The sequence below is a fragment of the Neovison vison genome, chromosome 6, assembly GCF_020171115.1.
Source record: "Neovison vison isolate M4711 chromosome 6, ASM_NN_V1, whole genome shotgun sequence".
NCBI classification, from domain to species: Eukaryota; Metazoa; Chordata; class Mammalia; order Carnivora; family Mustelidae; genus Neogale; species Neogale vison.
This window is the reverse complement of record NC_058096.1, coordinates 204,915,378-204,938,038: the sequence shown is the minus strand read 5'-3', so window position 1 is coordinate 204,938,038 and position 22,661 is coordinate 204,915,378. Positions and strand designations below refer to the sequence as shown.

General features: G+C 59.7%; 3 protein-coding genes across 5 annotated transcripts; 2 read left to right on the top strand and 1 right to left on the bottom strand.

Annotated features, from left to right (window-relative positions):
* The first annotated feature begins 902 nt into the window (after positions 1-902).
* Positions 903-11,690, top strand: SEMA3B (semaphorin 3B). Of its 2 annotated transcripts, XM_044253522.1 has the most exons (18): positions 903-979; positions 4,574-4,760; positions 5,478-5,635; positions 5,802-5,864; positions 6,266-6,385; positions 6,465-6,558; positions 6,724-6,843; positions 7,663-7,808; positions 7,900-8,011; positions 8,128-8,197; positions 8,275-8,419; positions 8,738-8,957; positions 9,217-9,308; positions 9,417-9,458; positions 9,697-9,854; positions 9,955-10,010; positions 10,105-10,244; positions 10,734-11,690. In XM_044253522.1, the coding sequence occupies exons 2-18, from the start codon at positions 4,652-4,654 to the stop codon at positions 11,133-11,135; spliced, it is 2,247 nt and encodes a 748-aa protein (XP_044109457.1). In that variant the 5' UTR covers positions 903-979; positions 4,574-4,651; the 3' UTR covers positions 11,136-11,690. The 2 variants fall into 2 exon arrangements, with proteins under 2 accessions (XP_044109457.1, XP_044109456.1); XM_044253521.1 differs by lacking the exon at positions 903-979 and having other exon boundaries at positions 4,458-4,760.
* LSMEM2 (leucine rich single-pass membrane protein 2) lies at positions 10,189-17,041 on the top strand. Of its 2 annotated transcripts, none has more exons than XM_044253525.1 (4): positions 10,189-10,244; positions 15,468-15,578; positions 15,669-15,854; positions 16,037-17,041. In XM_044253525.1, exons 1-4 carry the CDS (start codon positions 10,205-10,207, stop codon positions 16,168-16,170), a joined length of 471 nt encoding a protein of 156 aa, XP_044109460.1. In that variant the 5' UTR covers positions 10,189-10,204; the 3' UTR covers positions 16,171-17,041. The 2 variants fall into 2 exon arrangements, with proteins under 2 accessions (XP_044109460.1, XP_044109459.1); XM_044253524.1 differs by having other exon boundaries at positions 10,205-10,244; positions 15,465-15,578.
* IFRD2 (interferon related developmental regulator 2) lies at positions 16,673-21,991 on the bottom strand. Its single transcript, XM_044253523.1, has 12 exons — positions 21,766-21,991; positions 19,499-19,618; positions 19,329-19,413; positions 19,098-19,222; positions 18,855-19,012; positions 18,642-18,692; positions 18,377-18,555; positions 18,189-18,294; positions 17,720-17,857; positions 17,506-17,634; positions 17,330-17,425; positions 16,673-17,192 (listed from the first exon to the last, which is right to left on the bottom strand). Exons 1-12 carry the CDS (start codon positions 21,821-21,823, stop codon positions 17,112-17,114), a joined length of 1,326 nt encoding a protein of 441 aa, XP_044109458.1. The 5' UTR covers positions 21,824-21,991; the 3' UTR covers positions 16,673-17,111.
* Positions 21,992-22,661: the final 670 nt, after the last annotated feature.

The window sequence follows — 22,661 nt, the reverse complement described above, 5'->3', positions numbered from 1 at the left end:
GAGAGTAAAGGGGTCAGGTCCCCGTGCTGGTGCTGCTGGGGGAGGAGACGGGGCCTTGTCTGGCTAACCAGGAGGCCTAAAGGTCTCCCAAGATCAGGCCTCAGGGAGAAGGGATGGGCACCTGGGCCCTGCCAGGGCTGGGTTGGAGACCAGGAGGAAGAAGACTGAGGAGTCCCCAGGGGTCAGGGAGGGACGGAGGTTCAGGTGGAGGGTGGCAGCAGGCGTCGTGTTGGGGGCGGGGATGGGGGAACAGGAGTGAAGCTGGGCTGAAAGACGCAGCAGTGAGGGGTCTGCCTGGTGTGAATATGACACCAAGAGCAGACATCTGTGTTCCCCCACCCTGCCCCCTGCTGCAACCGCAGGGCAGTTGAGTAGAGAGATCTGAGAGGTTCAGTGTCTCCCTAAGGACACACAGCTGGTAAGGAGCCCTCACGACCCCACCCTACCCTTCCCAGCCTACTAAGGGTGCTGATCCCACCCCAGCATTTCGAGCCCCTCAACCTGCACTCCTGGGCAGCTGTCCCCCCCCTTACCCACCCTCCGTGCTGATTAAGAGAAGGTAGCATTTATGTTAATAAATGTTAATAAGCTTGGAGTGCCACCCCGGTCCACATTGGCTGCATTCCTGGCAGCCCCCCCACTACTCCCCTAGGCTGTGGAGGAGGGGAGAGGGAGGCTCCACCTCCTGCCCTATTCCCCGCCCCCCCAACCCTGCTGGGCAATGAAGAAAACAGGAGCGAGAGGAGAGCTGTGATGTGGCTGGTGGGGGGGGCTCCCCCATCCCAGAGGGGCTGACCTCAGCCCAGGAGGAATGTGCAGGAGGCGGAGGGCTGGGGCGGAGCGGGTGGGGGCAGGGCCGCAGCCAGAGGCCCAGGGTTCCAGGCGGCCCCGCCCTCGGCCCCTCCACCTCAGCCCTGACATGGCCCTCAGAAGGGAAGGGGAACAGGCAAGGAGGGGAAGAGCTGATCTTTCCAAAAAGGTGGGCCAGGGGTCTCTGGGAGCATGGATTCCAGGCTGGGGGTGGGTGGGGGAAGGGCCCCCACACCATTTCCCAGGGGATCTCCCCGGGGTGGGTAGTACTTTGTCAGGGAAGTTAGGCCTCAGTTAGGCTTTGCTGGGCTCATTCCTGCCCCACAGCCCACCCCCACTCAATGCCTAAGTCCTCAGGGTAGTGAGTCCTAGTACCCACGTGGCCAGAAGTAGGAAATGTTCTGATGTCGGAGTCACCAGCCTTGATGGCTAAAGCAGGTGTAAGCGGGGAGCCAAGGCCTGACCCAGCCCAGCCTGGGCATTGGGAGGGTTGACGCTGGCCTTCCTCAGATGGATGCCCTACCCCAGCCACACCACCCAGAGTCCAGGCTGAGGGCGGGCCCGGCTGAGGGTGAGGGCCCAGAAGGCAGGTGGTAGGATTTGGCACAATTTAGTATTTCCAGAAGGAAAAACCAAGGCCTTGGAGGCTGTGGCACTAACAGGCAGCATCGGGGCGAGAACCCAGGCTGCTTTTGCTCGTGGCTACCCTGGCAAAGTGTAGAGGTCTGGAGTCTGAAGTGGCCTTTGTGGGAGGGGGGCTGCAGGTAGGAGTAGGGACCCCAGCTGCCTTCCCTAGTTTGCTCCATTCTGCCAAGACTCAGGCCCAGGCTGCCTGATTCTAGAATCCTTAGGAACTCCCGGAGTGCAGTGTAACCCACTGCTGTTCCTGGAGGACTGCCTCCATGAAGTACCCCCCCACACCCCCCACTCCCCCGCCGGAGTCTGGCATATACTTGGGCCTGTGGCTAGGAACAAAGACTCTGGGGGACACCCTGGGCTCCTACCCCTGCAGATCTCCCTTCCTACCCCAGGGAAGAAGACTCACCTAGGGCAAGGGAAGCAACACAAAGGGCTCCAGTGGGCAAGGGGCAGCCCCAAGATGCTGGAAAGGTGGGGGGGGGGGTTCCTGGTCCTGCTTTTCAATATGGACGTGGAGCTTGGAGGGAATGAAACAGAGACTGGGACCCTGAGCCTGAAGAACTAAAAGCAGTGGGGGCAGGTAGGGGGCACCGTGGGGGTGGATGGGGACCTCAAATGCACTTGCTGATCTTGGCGGCTAGGGTGGAAAACTGTAAACAGCCGAAGAATTTTGTTTGCTTGCGTGGGGCCTGGGGAGGCTGCCCAGGTCCAAGGCAGAAGCTGGGAGGAGGAAGAGGCAGCATCCTGGAAGTCCAAGAGCCCAGGCTGGGGTGCATCCCTCTACTCCCTCTCCGGAAGGCCCCTGGTCCTCCCCCGGAGGCCCTCCCTTCATCTGCCTGCCAGCCAGCCAGCCAGCCAGCCAGGCCAGTCCAGGAACACTAGGTCCTGAGACTCAGGAAAGCAGGGTCCGGCCCCACCCGGAACAGGCACCGACACCCCTACTCCGGGAGAGCTGACCAGAGAGGGGCCACAGCCCTTGGAAACCACAGCCTCCCTCACCGACCACTGACAAGCTGCTGACCAGCCTTGGGGAGGTTCCAGGAGGATGCCTTTTGGGGGGATTGAGGGGTGAAAGGCCATCCTCAAGCCCTGTCACATAGACCTGAGGGACACATTCAGCCACCGTCAACATTCGGCCCTTCCATTGTAGACCCCTAGCAGTACGAATGGGGTTGTCCACCAGACTCAGCTTCAGGCCAAGATCCCAGACCCTTCCCAGCTGAGCCCCTCACTACCCACTTGCAGCTCTCCAGCTGTGCAGGGACCGGTGAGGACCTCAAGTCCCCTGGACCTGCTGTTCTGCCTGCTTCACAGAGCCTTTTGGGGCTGGGGAGGGGGCCCTATATGGTTTCTTCCTCCTTTGCCTTGACTGGCCGCTCTGCTTCTGCACTGGACTGCTATTGGGCGCACCCTATTGCCCCGAGGCCTGACAGGGGAGGGGTCGCCCCTCCCTTGTGCCCGCTCCACTCTGGCCTGGCCACCAACTCCTGCCTGGTCACCCGATCCGCCCCTGTAAACTTGCTGGCGCGTGTGGGGCGGCGGCCGGCTGCGTGGAGGCGGGGGCTGCTCCTTAAAGGAGCCGTCGTAGGGTGCCCTACAGTCCCCATGCTTCTCCCCTCCTCCTGGCGGAGCCCGGGCTGGGGTGGGGAGGCGCTGCCTCCTGAGTTCTGGTGGAGTGTGGTAAGGTGGCCGGGTGTTCTGTGGCGTTGCAGACCTCATGGGCTCAGAAGAGGCAGTGGCAAGTGTCAGTGGAGGGACAGCAGGAGGTGGAAGTCCTAGCCTGGGAGGGGTCTGGGAGCTGCGGAACTGGGCAGGGGCTTGGGGGCAGCAGTCGGGAACGTGGCTCTGCAGGTGTGCCCTTGCTTGATGGCACCCCAGGACCTTGCCCCATGCCAAGGCTCCTGTGCCCAGCACCTGCCCCCTCTGGGAAGGAGGATGGGGATTGCAGCCAGAGGCTGGCCCCACAAAAGGGGTTCAGGGGAAGGGCTCTGGCGCAGAGTTGGAGGGGCTCAAAGATGGGGGAACCTGAGGGAGAAGGCAGGGGAGGCTCAGAGAGGGCCGGGCAACTCACCTGAAGTGGGGGTGAGAGGCTGCCTGAGACGCTTGGCTCTCCCCCGACTTGATTCCTCTTGGGTCTGAAGTCAGCCCACAGAATTTCTGCATAACCAGCCCCCTCTAGGCTCAGGTGGGAAGAGAGGGGTCAAGCAGGAAGCCAGGACTGCGATATCCTACTGGGAATCACCTCCAAGTAGAAGTTGAGGCTTCCCTCCAGCCTGGGTGGGGGGCGCAGTCCTCAGGGCTCCTGGACAGACATCTTCCTGAGGAGTGGCTATCCAGGCGCTCTCAGAGTTGCAGGCAGTGACTGTCCCTGTGGTTGTATTTACTCAGTGGCGTGCCGAGGGACACGCATACATTTGCGTGTGCACACACAATCATAAGGCACACGTACACAACACACATGTACACATGTCTGCAAAGTGCACATGCTGCCATCGCAGACGTGGACATGCACCTGTCTGCGCTCACGCACACACACACACAATACAGATACACAAAGGGACCCTCAGAAATACTCAAACTCACGGGCACCCACACCACTGGCTCCAGCCCCAGAGGTACCTCTGTTTCTCTGTGGGCCCGTGGGTGCACAACCACCGCCAGAGGCCTGACCCCTCTTGCTGCTCACTCCCATGACTGGCTTGTTTTGCTCATTGCACTTGGCGCCCTCTGAAATGACTGCACTGATCTGAGTCCTTGTTGGCATTCTGCCCTCTCCTGCATGGGGACCTTGTCTGTGTCCCCCAGTGTCCCAGGCTGGCAAGAAGTAGGCACACAGAGTTTGTGAATTAATGTCTGTGAGCGTGTCTACGGGAAGGGGGGGTGTGTTCCTGGGGAGGGTGACGTGGTGGGGCGGGCGCCTGCCAGTGTGGGGGTGACCCCAAGGGTGTGCCCGGCGTGGGTGTGTCTGTGATTGTGGCCAGGCAGGGCACACTCAGGGAGGGGAGAGCTCGGAAGTGGAATGCGACCCCCCAGCCTCTTTCCCCTAGGGGCTGTAATCTGATCCCTGGGGACTCCCCCCTCTAGCCTCCCGCCCTCGTCCTTGCTGCAGCTCCTTCTCTTCCAGATCCTGGGGCAGAGTCCAGGGCGGCTCAAGGCTCCTCCGCACGCGCCTGCTGAACCGGGAGCACCCTGAGCCACCAGGATGGGGCAGGCCGGGGCTGCCGCCATGATCCCGGTCCTGGCCCTGCTCTGGGCGGCAGTGCGGGGGGATGCAACCCCCAGCACCCCGCGCCTGCGGCTTTCCTTCCAAGGTAGGTGCACCTGGTGGGCTGGAGGGCTCCGCTCATGGTGGGCAGGAGAGGGTCCCAGTGTGGGTAGGGGGCGTGCATTTGCTGTTGCTTTGTGCCACTGGCTCAGGTTTGATTGGGGGCACTCTCAGGCCATCTCCAGTTAACCCTGTCCTGGCCTCAGCCCCCCGACTTTCTGTGCACATTCTCTTCTTGCTTTCCCAGGAAGACCCCCTTCCGTTCCCATGGCAACAGATCCTGCCTGGGTCCCATCCACGACCCACCCCCAGGGAAACTGAGGTGTGGGGGTCACTAGAGCCTCCTTCCCACACCCCCTACACAGGAGGCCGGTCACTGGTCACTAAGCAATGGCATCGCACTGAGCTCAGGCTGGTGGCAGGAAACCTCCATGCTGGGGTTGGGGTTCTAGCTTTCCGGACATGCTCGGCACCCCCACTGGCACCCAGGCCTCCCAGTGTGCCTGCCTGCAGACACTGCTTGTCCAAGCCTGCCCAAGGAGCTCAACCTGCTTGCCCCTTGAATTGGGGGTATGCTGCACTGCCCACCATGGAAGTTTCACACATGGGTGGGCCTGCCTTCATCAGTAGAAACTCACACACGGAAACTCACATGTGTGTGGGCCGGGTCCCATGTACAACCATGACCTGTGAGAGACAGGCAGGGTCTAGGGGAAGCTTCCAGCAGGGCTGGCAGATCCTCTGTGGTGTCCAACCCCTGCAGAGCTCCAGGCCCGGCATGGTCTCCGGACCTTCAGGCTGGAGAGGACCTGCTGCTATGAAGCTTTGCTGGTGGACGAGGAAAGAGGACGCCTGTTTGTGGGCGCTGAGAACCACGTGGCCTCCCTCAGCCTGGACAACATCAGCAAGCGGGCCAAGAAGGTACCAGGGACCCCCAGCCTTGGCGCTGCCTAGGGAAGGAGCCCCAGGACCCCACTCCAGACTGCTTGGAGAGGCCCAGAGGGACGGGCCCCCTGAGCGGACACTCTCTGCACAGAGACCACGTCAGGGCCCTGACCTGTGTCCCCTTCCCCCGACCTCCTTGTAGCTGGCTTGGCCGGCCCCCGTGGAATGGCGAGAGGAGTGCAACTGGGCAGGGAAAGACATTGGCGTGAGTGCTCTCTTCGGGGTGGGAGCGGGGAGGCCAGCCCCCCCGCTTTACACACAGTGGCGCCAAGACAGAGGCCTGCCTGTTCTGGTTGTGATGGGGGCAGGGGGTCGAGGTGGCTGAAGTTTGGAGGTAGTGACTCAGGGTGGAGGCTCATGTGATTCTTATTGGGGGCCTCTGAGTCACAGGGGGACGTACAGGCCTGTGCTTTTCCATGTGCGCCTTCTGGTGAGAGGTGGGCCGGGCTGGTCACCAAGGGCATGCAGTGCACCGCAGCCCATGTTGGTGCTTGCCTGGACTGATGCAGAAGAGAGGAAGGGGTGAGGTGCCACTGGGAGCTGGGACTCCTTAAGGCTGCCCCCCTGGGGGAGGCCTCATTGTCCCTGACCCTGCCTGCCCACTAGACTGAGTGCATGAATTTCGTGAAGTTGCTGCATGCCTACAACCGCACCCATCTGCTGGCCTGTGGCACGGGGGCCTTCCACCCAACCTGTGCATTCATGGAGGTGGGCCACCGGCTGGAGGTAAGTCCAGCTCTGGGCAGAGAGGGAGGTTGGGAGGTGAAGAAAGGTCCAGAAGTAACAACCGCCCCCTGCCCCCCAGGAGCCCATGCTCCGGCTTGACCTTCGGAGGCTAGAGGATGGCAAAGGCAAGAGTCCATATGACCCGAGGCATCGGGCTGCCTCCGTGCTTGTGGGTGAGTCCAAAGGCTAGGGTCCCTCAGAGACTCTCAACTCTCTTGAGAGCCCCAGAGATTCCCCCACTGACTCCCAGGCTGCTGCCAGAGCTCTCCAAGCACCCCCACCTCCATCCCCCACCGAGAACCTTCAGATTGGCTGAGCAGCCCTCACCCTGTCTGCAGGAGAAGAACTGTACTCAGGGGTGGCTGCAGACCTCATGGGCCGGGACTTCACCATCTTCCGAAGCCTGGGCCAGCGTCCGAGTCTTCGAACAGAACCACATGACTCCCGCTGGCTCAATGGTGAAAAGCTGGTGGGGTTTTGGGAAGGGGGCCCTTGGCCCCCACAGGGTAGGTGCCAAGGAAGGCCCATAACAGAAGTGAGCAGTGGGTACAGCCGAGGTCCCACCAGGTAGCTAGCATGGGTCCAGCCTTGTGCCAGGGACTGGGGTTGTAGGCCAGACAAGACATGGGGCCTCTGTCCTCTTTGAGTTCACAGAACTCAGCACGAATACATCATAAGATCAGTTCCAATGCCCATGAGACTGTTCAGTGCACAGACAGAACGGGAAAAGTAGACCAGGTGGGAGAATGAGAAAGGAAGCCAGTCTGCTGGGGAGGGGGGGGGCTGAGCTGATTCCAAACACCCCGTAGGATGGAGGGAAAGAGCAACTAGAGCAAAGAATCCGGCGCAGGAACAAACCAAGGATTAGACACAGGAGAGGAGAGAGTAGAAGGGGTCTCCACCATCAGAGGCTGAGTCACTTGCTCTAAGAGTGAGGAGAACGGGGGCCCCGCCTCCTGTTCAAGAGTAGGATCCCTGAGTGAAGGTACAACTGATTGGCCATCTCCCTCCTTTCCTGGCCGTGGGGCCTGGGGAGCTGCGGGGCTGAGGTGGGCTCTCCAGGTAGTCTCGGTCTCTGCTGCCCTCTTGTGGCTGCTTCTTGACTCACAGGCCCTGATCCTCTGGATCCTGTGGACTTGCGGGGCCATCCCGATGAACTTGATCCTAGAGACGGGGTGCTCAGACGGCAGGCTTCTGGAGGCACCAGAGTTAGGAGTTAGGAGAGAGAGTATATGGGTCTCATGAGGGAATGCTGACTTCACACCTCCTGCTGCTAGAGCCCAAGTTTGTCAAGGTCTTCTGGATCCCGGAGAGCGAGAATCCCGATGATGACAAGATCTACTTCTTCTTCCGTGAGTCTGCAGTGGAAGCTGCACCAGCACTGGGGCGCCTGTCCGTGTCCCGTGTTGGCCAGATCTGTCGGGTGAGAAGTCCCTGGGCCACAGCCTGTGACCACACCCCTGCCCTCTTGCCTCTTTGGGGCTCCCCCTCATGCCCTCTGATTGGCCCCGCAGAATGATGTGGGTGGCCAGCGCAGCCTGGTGAACAAGTGGACCACGTTCCTGAAGGCACGGCTGGTGTGCTCTGTGCCCGGTGCAGAGGGTGACACGCACTTCGACCAGCTCCGTGAGTGCCAGGAGTGGAGGATGGAGTTGGGGAGAGGGAGTGCAGTGCCCCAGAACTGGGAGCCTGGCCACACTGAGGGCTGTGTGCCCTCCCCCAACTGGGCCCCTTCCCCACAGAGGATGTGTTCCTGCTGTCCTTGAGGGACCGTTGGAGCCCGCTGCTCTATGCTGTCTTCTCCACATCCAGGTGAGGGCCAGGAGGTTGTGGGCGGGACTGGCCTGGCTCTGCAGGGCCCCTCACTCTACTCATGCCTTCACCCACAGCACCGTCTTCCAAGGCTCTGCAGTGTGCGTGTATAGCATGAACGATGTGCGCCGTGCCTTTCTGGGGCCCTTTGCACACAAGGAAGGGCCCCTGCACCAGTGGGTGTCCTATCAGGGCCGTGTCCCCTACCCCCGGCCAGGCATGGTGCGTAGCCCCAGGATTCCCACCACAATCTGCTCGAAGTCTCAGGGGTGGAGAATCTGGTCTGGGATCTTCTTGGTGAATGTGGTTTCTTCCTCTTGTTATGGGTGGATAAACATCAATTTGATCAGACAGGTCTTCTAAAAGAAAGGCCATATTTCCCCCTAAGAGTCCCAAAGGGAGGGCTGGGTCTTCTCTCTTCAGAGTCCCAGGGCAAGGCTCTATCCATTAGCACCCCCACTCCCAGTTCCTGGAGGTCTCTTGTGGGGCCACCAGACCCTCATACCCACATCCCTGTCGCGCCTCCTCCCCACCGCCCAGTGCCCCAGCAAGACCTTTGGCACCTTCAGTTCTACCAAGGACTTCCCTGATGACGTCATTCAGTTTGCCCGGAACCACCCTCTCATGTACAATTCAGTCCTGCCAGTGGGTGGGCGCCCTCTCTTCCTACAAGTGGGTGCCGGATACACCTTCACCCAGATCACTGCAGACCGTGTGGCAGCTGCTGACGGACACTACGACGTCCTCTTCATTGGCACAGGTCAGTGGCCTGCCATGACCATTCATTAAACCCAGTCTAGACTCTGCCAGTTACTGAAGCTGCCCCTGTCCAGGCTCACCTTTGCATCTTTGTCCGGGTTATACCCTCATCTCCTTCTGGATGCTGCTCTTATTCTTCCAACCCATGTTCCTCACTGACCCAACCATACTGAGGGTAAAGGCCTCAGAAGTGAGGAGACCCCCCAGCCATAGCTATCAGGGAACACAAGGAGTCAGTCACTCACTCCTCATCCTTGCAGATGTTGGCACAGTGCTGAAGGTGATCTCGGTCCCCAAGGGCAGCCGGCCTAACGGGGAGGGGCTGCTCTTGGAGGAGCTGCATGTATTTGAGGTGAGATCTAGCCTCCCCCGATCTCCCCCACCTCAACCTCTGTGCCCCCCTGCCTGGAGTAACCCCACCCCACTGATCCCTGATCCCAGTGCTCCCCCTCCCTCTCAGGACTCGGCTGCTATCACCAGCATGCAAATCTCTTCTAAGAGAGTAAGTGACCAGAAGGCTTGGGGGTAAAAGGGACCCAGTGCATTCCCCGAGTGCCCCAACCCCCATGCCTCCCTTGGTAGTTCGAATCCCGGGTTTGAGAATAGGTTCTGCCTTCGCTAGACTGCGTGACCTGAGACCTCAGTGTTCCCATCTGTCAAGTGGGGTAAGGGATCTCTGACCTGTGGGAGGCGGGCACGGGGCTGCCTTCGGTCAGCCCGGAGCCCCTCATGCCCCCTAGCACCAGCTGTACGTTGCCTCACGGAGCGCAGTGGCCCAGATCCCCTTGCACCGCTGTGCTGCCCATGGCCGTGCCTGCGCCGAATGCTGCCTGGCGCGTGACCCTTACTGCGCCTGGGACGGGGCCGCGTGCACGCGCTTCCAGCCCAGCGCTAAAAGGTGGGCCGGGTCGGGGGCGGGCCACCGGAGTCCTTTGAGGCACCTGGCTGGCTAAAGGAAGAAGAGCTCACGGAAGTTCCACGTGCCCCGCTCCCCGCAGGCGGTTTCGGCGGCAAGACGTGAAGAACGGCGACCCTAGTACGCTGTGCTCCGGGGGTGAGTGCCCCAGCTTGCCCCGACTTCGTGGCCTTCGAAGATGCCACAGCGTGCCCTGCCCTGCCTGAATCTGACAATCCCTTGCCCTCCCCAGACTCGTCCCATCCCACATTGCTGGAGCGGAAGGTGTTCGGGGTGGAGGGCGGCAGCGCCTTCCTAGAGTGTGAGCCCCGCTCGCTGCAGGCACGCGTGGAATGGACCTTCCAGCGCACGGGGGAGGCGGCCCGCACCCAGGTGAGCCTCCCGCCGCTGGGCTCCCCAACGGGCCCTGGCCCCACCCCTACATCCAGGAGAGGCCCCGCCCTAGCCAATGAGGCCCTCGGGCCGGCTCCCACCTGTAGGAGGTGCGGCCCCGCCCAGTGAGACTCCGCCTAACCGGCCCCTCTGCCTGGTTTGGTCTCTTCCCTGCACGCCAACTCCCGGTGAGGCCTCTCAGTCTAAATAGACTCCAGACCCAGCCCCCCGGCCCCTGTCCGAAAGGAGTCGCGCCCTCGCCCCTCCTGTTGCGCTCCCTGCGCCACCCCCCATGTACTGCCCAGTACGGGGATCCCCTCTCAGACCACCGGTCCCAGTGCCCCCAGCCTCCAAACGTGCCGCTGCGGGCGCCCCTATCCTACTCCCGCTCGGCCGCCGGTGACCCTCTGCATCTCCCGGCCGGGCCTGGAGCGGGGTTTCGCTGTTCGCGACCCTGACGCCCCCGCCTCCCGCTGGCCCGGCCTGCAGGTGGCTGCGGAGGAGCGCGCCGAGCGCGTGACGCGGGGGCTGCTGCTGCGCGGGCTGCGGCGCGGGGACTCAGGCGTCTACCTGTGCGCGGCTGTGGAGCAGGGCTTTTCGCAGCCGCTGCGTCGCCTGGCGCTACACGTGCTGAGTGCCGCGCAGGCCGAAAGGCTGGCCCGGACCGAGGAGGCTGCGCCCGTCGCCCCTCCAGGCCCCAAGCTTTGGTACCGGGACTTCCTGCAGCTGGTGGAGCCTGGCGGCGGTGGCGCTAGCTCCCTGCGAATGTGTCGTCTGCAGCCCGAGTCGCGCCCACCGCCTCCCGAATCGCGGAGGAAGGGCCGAAGCCGCCGAAGGCACGCCCCCGAGCCGCGCGCAGAGCGGGGGCCCCGCAGCGCCGCGCACTGGTGATTCGGCCTCCGGGCTGGGTACAGGGAAGGCGACTCCAGGCAGGAGCGGGAGGACAGACCCTGGGGGACGCACGGCTACGGGGCCCGGCACACTGGTCCCTGGCCGATGGAGACCGACCGACCGACCGACAGGCCCTGGCCGAGGGGCTGCCTCGCCAGCTTATTTATTAACAGAGGATAACCTTTGAATGTAGCCGTGGGAGGGACGGCCCAGGCCGGGCATGGGGTCCTGCTGGTCGCGAGGAGGCAGAGAAGAGGGCTCCAGAGCGACGACCTGGGCGGAGGAGGAGCCCGGAGTGCCCTCCCTCGGGGAAGGCCCTCCTCCCTGGGGGACGAGCAGAAAGCTGTGAACAGGCTGAGCGGGTGGGGGTGGGGGTGGGGCAGGCCGACTGTACTAATGCAATAAACACGTTATCAGCCGAAGCTGGAGCGGCCCCAGCACGCAACCGCTGGTGCTAGGTCTCGCTGTGTGGCCTTGGGCTACTTCTTCGTGGTCTCTAGACCTCAGTTTCTGCTAAGGATGCTGTGGTGAGGATTAAAGATGGTTTCCATGTGACTGAGGGGATTCCGTGGGGCCTTTCGGGGCCCTACTGACATACACAGCGTATTCTGAATAATAGAATTTCTTGGCTGAGTGCTATGAAGAAAATGCAACTTGGCGATATGTAAAATAATGTAAGAAAGCATCAATGAGGGGGTGATGTTTGAGCTAAACAAGGAGCCAGCTGCGGGACTATCCAGGGGAGAGCCTTGGAAGGAAGAGCCAGGGCAAGAAACAAGATTGCTGTGCTCAAGGAACATCAAGGAGGCCAAAGATACAGTGAAGTGATGGATTTGGGATGTTTAAGGAGGTAGAGCTTATTGTCTTACTTTGTCGCAGTTGGGAAGGAGGGCCTCAGGGGTCCAATAGCAGAGTGTGGGCCCTAAGATCGGCCACTTCCTCCCTTCAAGGGTAAGTGGTACCATGCCTCCTCATACACTGTGTGTGACTTGTATACCCTTGGAGAGTAGGAGGGTTCTAAACTGCACGTGCGCTTCTGACATGTGGCTGAATTTCCATCCTCCTGTGTCCTGTGCCAGGGAGGAACCATTGTCATTCCTGTTTTACAGATGACGAAATGGAGGGCAGAGAGGGGGCAGTCGCCCCAGCTTGTAAGCTTATTAACAGAAGTACCAATCTTCAATCTAAGTTTGCCCATTGACTAGCATGAGTACCTGCATGTGTAGGTGTGTCTCCGCCCCCTCTGGGGACCCTCATGTCCCCGGCTTGTTATCCATCACCCCAGTCCCTGGGGCCAGCAGGTCACACAGGGCCAGGTGCTTGTCCATTGGTTTGGAGTTGAGATGACCCAGCTTTGAGTGAGGTCTTTGGGAGTAGAGAGGCTCAGGTCTCAGCTGCCCTGAGGGGCGTTGCTGGAGGTGAGCACGAGGCTGCTTGTCTGGGTAAAGACGCCAAGGCCTGTACATATACGGGGGTGGCAGAGTTCCCCAGGAAAGACCCTGGGCATTTGCATTAGTGGAGGTGTGCTCTTGTCTGGGCGCCATCACCAGCTAGATAGTCCCCGCTGGGTCACTCCACCCATTCCCAGGGCTGAGGGCTGCCCCCTCTAAATATAGCCCAGTGGGCTGAGCTCAGGCCTATTTTAGGCCTGGGTTGGGAGGCCGCTAGCCTTTCCAGGCTCTGAGGAGCCACTGCTGCCTTCATCCTGTCCTGCTACTGGGTGTTATTATCAGCCCCCCAAGTGTCCACCGCCCGCCATGCCTGAGGAGACCCAGGAAGGTAGGAGAGCATTAATGGGGGAGGGCAAGTCCCCTGTCCTGTGACCCTGTGGACTCTGGAGCAGCCCTGCCTCATCCCATTGACCTCACTTCCTTGACTAGTCATCAGTCACCATGTCCCAGCTTGAGTTAAGGGACCTACGCCCTGTGCATGGAGAGAGGGCTTACCACATCTGGAACCCCATGTCCTCTCCTGCCCTGCCTGTCTCCCCTGCTAAGGACAGGGAGCGGGTGGGGGGGAGCTACCTGGTCAACTATAGGCTGTGCCCAAGTGGGTGTGGGCAGGGCAGATGCCTGGCCAGCTAGGCTCTTCATTCAGGGAGGAAGCTGGGATCCGAGTAGGCTGTTCCAGGAAGCCTTTGTGCATGTGGCCCAGAGACCCGGAGTGGGTAGATCTCCGGCCTCCTCCAGCTTGAGCCTAAAATGGACCTAACTATTGGCTAGTTGGGATCCCTTGGCCTGGCGCAGCTTAGAGCTAGTTAGGCCTTTGGTGGCCACTCGCCTAACTGCCCCATTGCACCCAAGTACAGAGGTTCAGTGGGGCCGAACAGGGCTGACCAGCTGCCCCACGCTTCTCTGGCCCAGCCGGTCAACTCCCTTACCACATTTTCAACATTTCAGCTGGATGGGGGCGGGGTGCCCAGCCCCCAGTAGTGATGGGAGATGTTTGCCTCCTTCTGGGGTCCAAACAATGTTTATCAAATTTTTTCCTGGGAATGAACAGAATCTGAGTTCAACTTAGGAAGGGTGGGGAAGGGGCACCTGGGTGGTTCAGTCCGTTAAGCACCCAACTCTGGATTTCTGCTCACGTCATGACCTCAGGGTGGTGAGATGCGCCCTCTGTCAGGCTCTGCGCTCAGCAGGGAGTTGGAGCCTGCCTGAGATTCTTTCCCTCTCCTGCCCCTCCCCCTGCTTGTGTACCCAAACACTCCCTCTCAAATAGGTAAATATTATTTTTAAAAAGTGTGGGGAAAGCAGAGCCAGCTGCAGAGAGGAATTTACTATGATCCCCAACCCATCACCCAAACGTGACTGGCAGCATCTCTTTTTACTCTAGGGCATATCAAGGGCCAATTTCAAGCAAATCATGAAGGCTGAGTTCTTGTTCTGAAAGTGACAGACTGAGAGTCCAATCACCCTTGCCCCTATCAGCAGGAATTCCCTCAGTGCCCCCCACCCTCACTTTGTTATCTAGTGTCTAGCTGGGTATCTGGAGGTATAAGGAGCCAAGATTATTTAAAAAAAAAAAAAAAAAAAAGGTAAAATATACTTTTTAGAAATCACGCAATATTTTTGATGGGTCTAAAAATCAGTGAAATCACAAGAAAAGTAGAGACCCCAGTGACTAAGTGGGCAAAGGCTGGGAATGGATAAGGAAAGTATTCCAGGCAAAGAAACCCAATCAAGGGGCACCTGGGTGGCTCAGTAGGTTAAAGACTCTACCTTCAGATCAGGTCATGATCTCAGGGTCGTGGGATAGAGCCCTGAATCGGGCTCTCTGCTCAGCAGGGAGCCTGCTTCCTCCTCTTTGCTTGCCTTTCTGCCTACTTGTGATCTCTGTCAAATAAATAAATAAAATCTTTAAATAAAAAAAAGAAAGAAAGAAACCCAATCCAACAGGTCAAGGAAGGCCCTTCCTCATCTCCCAGTATGGCAAACGTATGTGTACGCATGTATGTATGTAATTTTTTTTTTCAGTGAAAAGGCCTAAAGGTGGTGATATACCCTTCTGGGGGCTATGGACAGACATTCTGGAGGACAGTTTGATGATGGCTTAAAGAAGCCCCTGCTCTTTAAGCCAGTAACTTTGCTTCTAGTAATCTGTCCTTATTAACAATTAGGAAATTGGGAAAAACCTTCATACTTGCTGATGCATGTCCTTTCCTAGGGATTATTAGCTTCAGAAGGGAACTGGAAACAACCTAAATGCCCAGGCAGCCTCAAAGGGAGGCTGCAGGAGCCTGTGGAACGGCTTGATAACAAAGGCAGGTCTCCTGTTACAAGGCTGAGTGAAAACAGCAGGGTTCACAGAAGTACAGCTGAATCACAGATCTCAGAGGCCGTTAAAGCAGGCCCTGGGGGACAGGTGGCACCCAGCTAGGAGAGGGGTGCTTCTGTGGGGCATGCAAAAGTTGCCAGACACTGGTCTGGCCTGGTGGCTACCTTACAGGGTCTGCAGAGTAAAGTGATAGTAGAAGCAGGGATGAAATTTCATGCACCGTCAGTTGAGCCCTCCAAGGTTGATAACTCTTTAGGAATGAGCAGGCAAAGGAATGCCTGAAAGTCCTTGCTGTGCTCACTCGGGGCGGGGGAGCTAGAGCGAGCAAGTCAGATGTACCTCCTGCTGTCGTGGGTGTTACCAGGCCCAAGGGGCTCCAAGGTCATCCTGGTTCCCAAACAAGGATCATTTCTGAATTGGTTTTTGGGGCATTTGGAGCCAACCTCCCTTTGTCCTTTCCCATCTTCTTTGAGTCCCTGCTGCTGCTGGAAGCCACCTCAAAGAAGGGAGGGGGGGTGGCCTGCTGGCTGAATCAGTCCTGCCCTGTCCCAGCAGACACTGTGGCACTGACAGCGAGCTCCAGGAGCAGGGAGCCACTGGCCCCCAGACACACACAGGAGGTGCGGCTGCACCACGTGGAGTCCATCAGTGACCTGCACAGCGGAGGTGAGGGGGGCAGGGCGGTGGGACTGATGTACTGGGAGCAGGGAGGGCAGGTACACCCCCTACCCTCCTGATGCCCCATCTGCCCCCCAGGTTCACTGCGCCCCTACCTGGCTGAGGAAGCGCAGCCATGGGATGAGCTGCTGGGCATTTTGCCCCCGTCACTGTGTGCCCAGGCTGGCTGCGGTCCCCTGCAAGGCCGGGGAAGCTTCCTGATGCTGCTGGCACTACTGGTGCTCACCTGCCTGGCGCTCGCCATTCTGGCTGTCTATCTGAGCGGTACGGACAGACAGATGGATGGTGTGGGTAGCAAGTGGGGACCGAGGGTGAGGAGTAGGGCCTGGAAGCCACTTCCTTCTGCATGGTTGGAGGGAGCAGCTGCTGAGGCCGAGGCAGCAAAGGGTGGGGAGCTGTGGGGTGGCAGGAGGTCTGATGACCCCCTCATTCCCGCTTGTCCCCAGTGCTGCAGAGCGAGTCTCTCCGCGTGCTGGCACACACCCTGCACACCCAGGAAGAGACGCTCCTCAGGCTCCGGCTAGCCAGCCTCAGCCAGCTGCGCAGGCTCAACTCCAGCGAGGCCCCCGCACCCAGCTGAGATACCAATGGGACCAGGGCTTGGGGATGGGGGCGGCGGGGATAAAGTGGCCAAGGCAGGCTTCTCCTGACCCACCGTTCTGCACTTCCTTGGTGAGGTTTCTGTACCAGAGTCTGACCTGACCACATGCTACCCGCCTCTCCTGTCTTCAGGCCAGGGCTGGCCAGGTTTTCTGGTGCCAAGGCCCTGGTTTGGGTGGCCCAAGGTCAGAGGAAGCAATACCAGCCTCCTGGCTCCTTCTGTGGCCTGTCAGCAGCTTCTGGCTTCCCCCAGACGTAGGTTCAAATCTAGAAATAGCTGCCCCCACCCCAGTTGCCCAAACTCTGCCAGGCCTCCCAGCGGGGATCCAGCCTCAGCACTCAAGCAGGAGAACTCTGAGGATGGGGAGGACGGCCACCTGAGGAGACGGTCTTAAAAGGCAAAGATGAGATGGAGATGGTGCAGAGCCCATGGGGGCGGCAGATGGGAGGGCAGGCGGAAATACTCAGAGCTAATGGCCGCAGAAGGCTGAGCAGTTTAATTATCTCTAATAATCTTTAAAAATCAGCATATAGATCCATTCCAGGCACCCTCGTGTCCCCACCTGTTTCGGTGCCATTTGGCAGATGCCGTTCCCCTCAAGGACATGGGTCATCCCAGAGGAGCAGGGTCCGAGGAAGGAGAGCAAGGGACAGCCCTCCTACCATGTGCCCCACAGCTCTGGGATAAGCACACATCTGGCCAGGCCTGGGACAGGGCAGGGAGAGGCCACAGCACTGTGGGCAGGGGCAAGGGGCCAGGATCCCAATTGCCTTGGCCTCTGGCCACACCATCCCCATGTCTGTTTTTGGTTTTGTCATTAAAAAAATAAAGCGATGATTCCTGGCAGGGACGAGTTGTTGCAGTGTCTTCTGTTAAAAACACAGGCACGGGTGTGGACAGTCTCTTCTGCTGGCCCCGCCTCAGAGGAGGTCTGCCCGCTTGTCCCGCACGCGGCTGCGTGCCTTGGTCCGTGCTTTGAAGGCAGCAGCGTTGTACAAGTGCTGGAGTGGGGGCAGCGAGCGAGGCTCTGGTGAGCCAGGGAAGGGGAGGCCCAAGCCCTTTCCTCCAGCCCCTGCAGAGCTCTGGGCCTCGAGGCCATGGGAACATGGGGAAGAGAAGGGTGCCCGAGGGTGCAAACCTTCTCAAAACGTGAGATCTTGCAGGCCTTCAGGGCGGCGGCATCCAGCACCAGCACAGGGCCCAGGCCAAAGATGTCACGGAGGAGCTCGTTGTTCTGGGGAACGAAACAGTCAGTGAGCTGAGGCTGGTCCACAAGAGCCAAGCTGGGCAACCCCTCCCTGTCCGTCCTCCCACCTGGAGGTGGTGGTGCATGCCCGATCCCAGCACGTCCTTGAAGGCAGCGTAGGCACGGCGCCGCGCCCAGCTATCCACATAGAGCACCTCGAGGCCGAAGCGGATGGACTCTTCCTCACACTCCCCACCCTGCAGCAAAGGGGGACCCACAGAACAGGGCTCAGCGGCTGTGTCCAGGGAGCACTCTCACCAGGACACACGCGCTCACACGTACCTCAACGAAGTGCAGCACGGCACGGAAGGTGGAACGCTGCCGCCGCCGGTCAGCCTTGGCACGGTACTTGTTGCTGTCGGTGGCCAGGGTCCGCAGGGCGCTGCAGAGGGCCTCCATGTCCTCGTACAGAAAATCCTCCTGCAGCGGGAGCAACGGAGAGTGTGTGAGCAGAAGCCCAGGCCCTGCACGCTCTCAACATGGGGCTGCCCAAACCCTTCCTCTCACGGCCAAAGTGGTTTCCTCCTTTGCCTGGCCCCCCTGAATCCCTTCCTGGCCCCTATCTGGGGTCAGACACCCCTCTGAGAGCCCCCACCACAGCACCTGGTATCTGAGTCCATGTTAGGGTGACCTCCCCTCGTCACGACCTAGGGCTGCCCTAGCTTCTGTGATGTCCCCTGCATCCAGCCTAGGTTGGACAGGGGGTGTCAGGAGGCCCCCATCCCTTCCCTTCCCCCACTCCGCCTCACACCTCAAGGTCCCGGGCAAGCTCAAAGAGTAGTGCGATGGTCTCGCCGGCAGCAATTCGCAGGTTCACGCTTTCGCTGGACAAGAGCTGGGGCAGCCGGGGCAGCTGCCTGGGGAAGGGGCAGGCTGAGCTATGTGTGGGCCGGGGCCTTGTTGCCTTTCCCCTCCCACTCACAGCGAGCAGTCACTTACCTGTCCAGGATGTGGCTGATATGGGCACTGGGGCAGACGGTGAGGAGCAAAGCCCAGGCCTGCAGGGCAGCACAGAGCAGGCCATGCTGGCTGGCGGGGACCACAGGGACTGTGGAGCCACCCACGGCACAGGACCGGCTGAAAACGCTTTCCAAGCAGTTGAGGCAAGACATCAGGTCCTAGGGACACAGGGAGCCAGTGGGAATGGCTCAGGGGCAGAGCCAGGGCCTAGGTGCTCTATTACCTGTGCCCGGAGATGACTTACCTGGACATCGGCAGCAGCCACATAGCACCCCAAGCCAAGAGCAGAAGCGCACTGTGGGAAGGGGGGCAAAGCCATGCTACGATCAGAGAGTGAGCCTGGGTTCTTGGCCACAGGGCTCACCCTTAGAGTAGGGGAGCCTGAAGGCAGGCGGAACCCACCTCTCTGCTTGGGGACTAGGGGATGGAAGGGGGTCACAGAGCCTCAAACACTCACGTGGAGCCGGGCAGCAGGGCTGGCTGTGCTGTCACTGAGCACAGACACCAGGAGGGGCTGCAGGCTGTGGAAGAGCTCCTCGCCCTTGGGTCCAGGGCCCAGCTGCACGCAGAGCAGGCCTAGCACAGCAGCGGCCAGCGCCTGCTCCTCGCCCTTCCCTGGAGGAATGCTTTCCGGTCAGCCCATGCAGCGAGGGTCAGCACCCAGCCAGTTCAGGTCTCCCCTGAGCCCCCAGGGCCCAACCTTTCTTGAGGCACTTTTCCAAGGCATCAGCCAGGGTGAGGCGGCGCTCCAGCAAGAAGTCGGGGAGTAGGCGGGATGCCAGGGCCAGGCGAAGGCTCTCAAGAGCACCCTGCCGGGTCTTGGCACTGGGGGACGAAGAGAGGGGACCTTGTGGGCCAGCCCTACTGGGTCACACTTGGCATGGGCTGAGCAGGGACACGGGTGTGGGGGTTGGCCAGCAGTCAGGGGTACCTCTTATCTGTGAGGCAGTCCACATACTCCTTCAACTTCTCCTCAAGGTCTTCCTGCTGGCCCTGCTCCTCCGCGGCATCCCCCCCTGCAAGGTCAGCAGGTCAGCCCTGTGTCTTGACCTATCCCAGGGAATCCCCACAGAGGCCCTGCCACCTCCCACCCGCTCTCACCAAGGCTGTCCTCGGCTGCAGTGCTATGGAGGCTGGGGCATTCACTGGTGGTGCTGCGGGCCTCACTGACGGCCTCATCTTCACTGGAACCTGAGTCAGCCTGGGTACTGCTCCGGGCACCTGGGAAAGGTTGGACACATTTGTGGCAGCACCTGGCCTGCCTCCACTGATGAGGGATGGCTGGGGGGTACCTCACCCAACCTCATAAGCCCACGAGAATAAAATCCTGCCCCTTGGGGCGCCTGGGTGGCTCAGTGGGTTAAGCCGCTGCCTTCGGCTCAGGTCATGACCTCAGGATCCTGGGATCGAGCCCCGCATCGGGCTCTCTGCTCAGCAGGGAGCCTGCTTCCTCCTCTCTCTCTCTCTCTGCCTGCCTCTCTGCCTACTTGTGATCTCTCTCTGTCAAATAAATAAATAAAATCTTTAAAAAAAAAAAAAAAATCCTGCCCCTTTCAGAGATGAGGAAACAGAGACTGTGGCATGGGGCACCAGGTCTGATTCAGGGAACACTGAGCCAGGAAGGAGGAGAAAGGGAAATGAGGTCCATCAGCTGGAAAACATCAGACGCGAGGTCCAGCTGAGGAAAACCCAGCAGGCTTGGTGAGTAGAGCCTCCTTGAGACTACAGTGTGCTTTACAGAGATTGAGAGCCTGGTAGTGGTAGACAGGGCTGCACAGGCCCCACCTAGGCCGGTGGCTGAGCCTGGAGTGGGGTTATTTCTAGGCAAATCCTGGGAGAGCTCAGCTACTCGCCCAGATTATGCCTAAAAACGGCCAGGGCAAAGGTCAGGGGCTTAATTATAGGATCTGTATATACAGAATACATACACACACAGGGTTCAAATTCCAGCTCCCTATCTTAAAAGAGGTGTAACCAAGTCAAATACCTAGCCTTTACCCCCTCAATTTCTTCATGTGCAAAACAGAGATGCTAAAGGACTCTTCTGGTATAGCAAATGAAGATAATAATTAAACAACTAGTTGTGGCTCTTCTGTGGGCCAACATCACCTATATGCCCTGGGGCAGAAGCCCAGTTCCTAGTGGATGTGGGTGGCCGCCCCAGGCTTCAAGCATACTGTCTTCTGAGATCCCCCTGGACCATCCCAGGCCTTTAGCTTTGGGTGAATGGACACACAGCACCCTCCTGATCCTGGGAAATGCAGAAAATGGAGTGGCCCCTGACCCCGTGAGTCCCTGAAAATAGGTAAACAAAGGAGAATGTCAGGGTCAGCATAACGTACACTCCTGTGTGTGGGTTCTGCCCAGGGTCAGGGGCTGACTTTGGCAAGGGCAGCTGCTGCAACAGAGCCCCAGATGGGTTCTGGTCACCAGCCTGGTCCTAATTCTCAGAACTAAATACTCCATATGCCTGCTGGACAAAGTTGAGCATGCATCCAGGCCTCTCCTACTACCCTAAACAGCCAAAGCAGCCCAGCCTCCCTAATGTGCTCCCTCCAGATGCCAGGGCTTGGCACAACTTTTTCCCTCTGCATAGCACTCTCTTCTTCACCTTCTTGGGATTCACCCACAAGCCCCTCCGGAATTCCTTGGTTCCTAAGTGTGGAGCTGACACCATTTAATGAACTTATCCCACAGCACCACCCCTTCTGGAATGTCGCTACCCTCTTAGATACCCCCACTTCCAAGTCCTGTTAGGGTTGTGGCCAAGTCTGAGCTGTGCGTAGCAGGCACCCCATTCCTTAAGAGTAAACATATGTGTTTACTGCACCAAAACACACTCCTGTTGGAAGCTGATAAGTCTCAGAGCCGCCTCAGGCTCCAGGGCACTCCCCAACCCTCTCGTGCCAGGCCCACCAAAGCCGTGCCAGGCCCACCAAAGCCGTAATCCTGCAACTTCCCTATAGCCGGTCCCCTCAGTACTCCCCAGCAGGCTAGGCCTCCCTCCAATTTCCTAGTCCAGTCCAGTAAAGCACCAGGTAGTGGCGAGGGGGACAGGCTTCCTACTCTCTTCGGCGGTTTGTCCACCATAGGAAGCAACTAGGGTGCGGCGGCAATGCGGGAAACTAAGGCGGGGAGGCGCCCACCGGTTTAGGGCCGGTAACGCGAGCTCCTGAGCTGCAAGCAGTGCGCTCGAGTTGGACACCCACGTGGCCGCTGCCTCCTGGGGCACGTGCCGACGGCGGGGGAATTGCGGGACGCAGCGCCAGGGTGGTCGAGGGAGAAGTCTCTGTTCAGGACCCTCCGGGACACCGACGGGAAAGCCACGCAGGACCGCGCTCGCGGTTCACTAGTTGCTCCCCACTTACCGGCTCCGCGGCGCTGAGCGCCCTTGCGGGGCGCGCTGCCCTTACGGGCGCGGGGCATGCCGGGAATCGGGAGCGCGGGCGCGCGGAGGGCGCGGGGTCAGGGACCCGGCGGGTGAGGGCTCCAGACCGGCGAGACGCCGGCCGCTGGGCTAAGCTGAGACTTGGGCAGACGACGGGAGCCACACGCCACACGCGACACCATCTTCGCGAGGCGCCCCGCCCTGCCAAACGGGTCGGAGCGCCCCGCCCTGCTAAACGGGTGGCCGGGAATGTGAGTTCTTGGCCATAGAGTTCAGGCCCACATCCACGCGGCTGAAACTACTAGTCCCAGGGGGCTGTGCGCGCAGATGACGGCCGGCCGGCCGGGCGCAGAGCATCTCGGGAATTGTAGTGTACTCCCGAGACCCAAAAGCCCACGACGCTCTCGCTGAACTATGCACCCACAATGCCCTGCGGTCACCCACCCCCTCCTCCCGTGTCCCTGTGCTTCCCAGCACAGTCATTAACTCTGAAGCTGCGGCCTTGGAGCAGCCTACCACGGCAGGCAGGACCGGCATTTCTTGGCACTTGAGGCTGGACGTTCGCCACAGAAAGAGCGTGGGGCTTGGTAGAACCGAGTAAAACAGTCAAAGCTTAGGCAGTGAAAGAAAAAGTGACTTTATGATGAAGCAGAGGAAAGACAACAGCTTAGCACTTACACACCTTAGCCGAGATCTTGGAGCCTCCCTGTCCCTGGATGGGTCTCCTATGACCTTTCCATGGACTTGGTGAGGAGTTGGAACAGAGCTCTGGGCTGGCAACCCTAACCGTCTGAAACGCTGACTCTCCCTTGGGCTGCTTTCTTATCAGAAGGGATCCAGTGATCTCAGAGGAACTTTGGTTTTGAAATGGTGCAA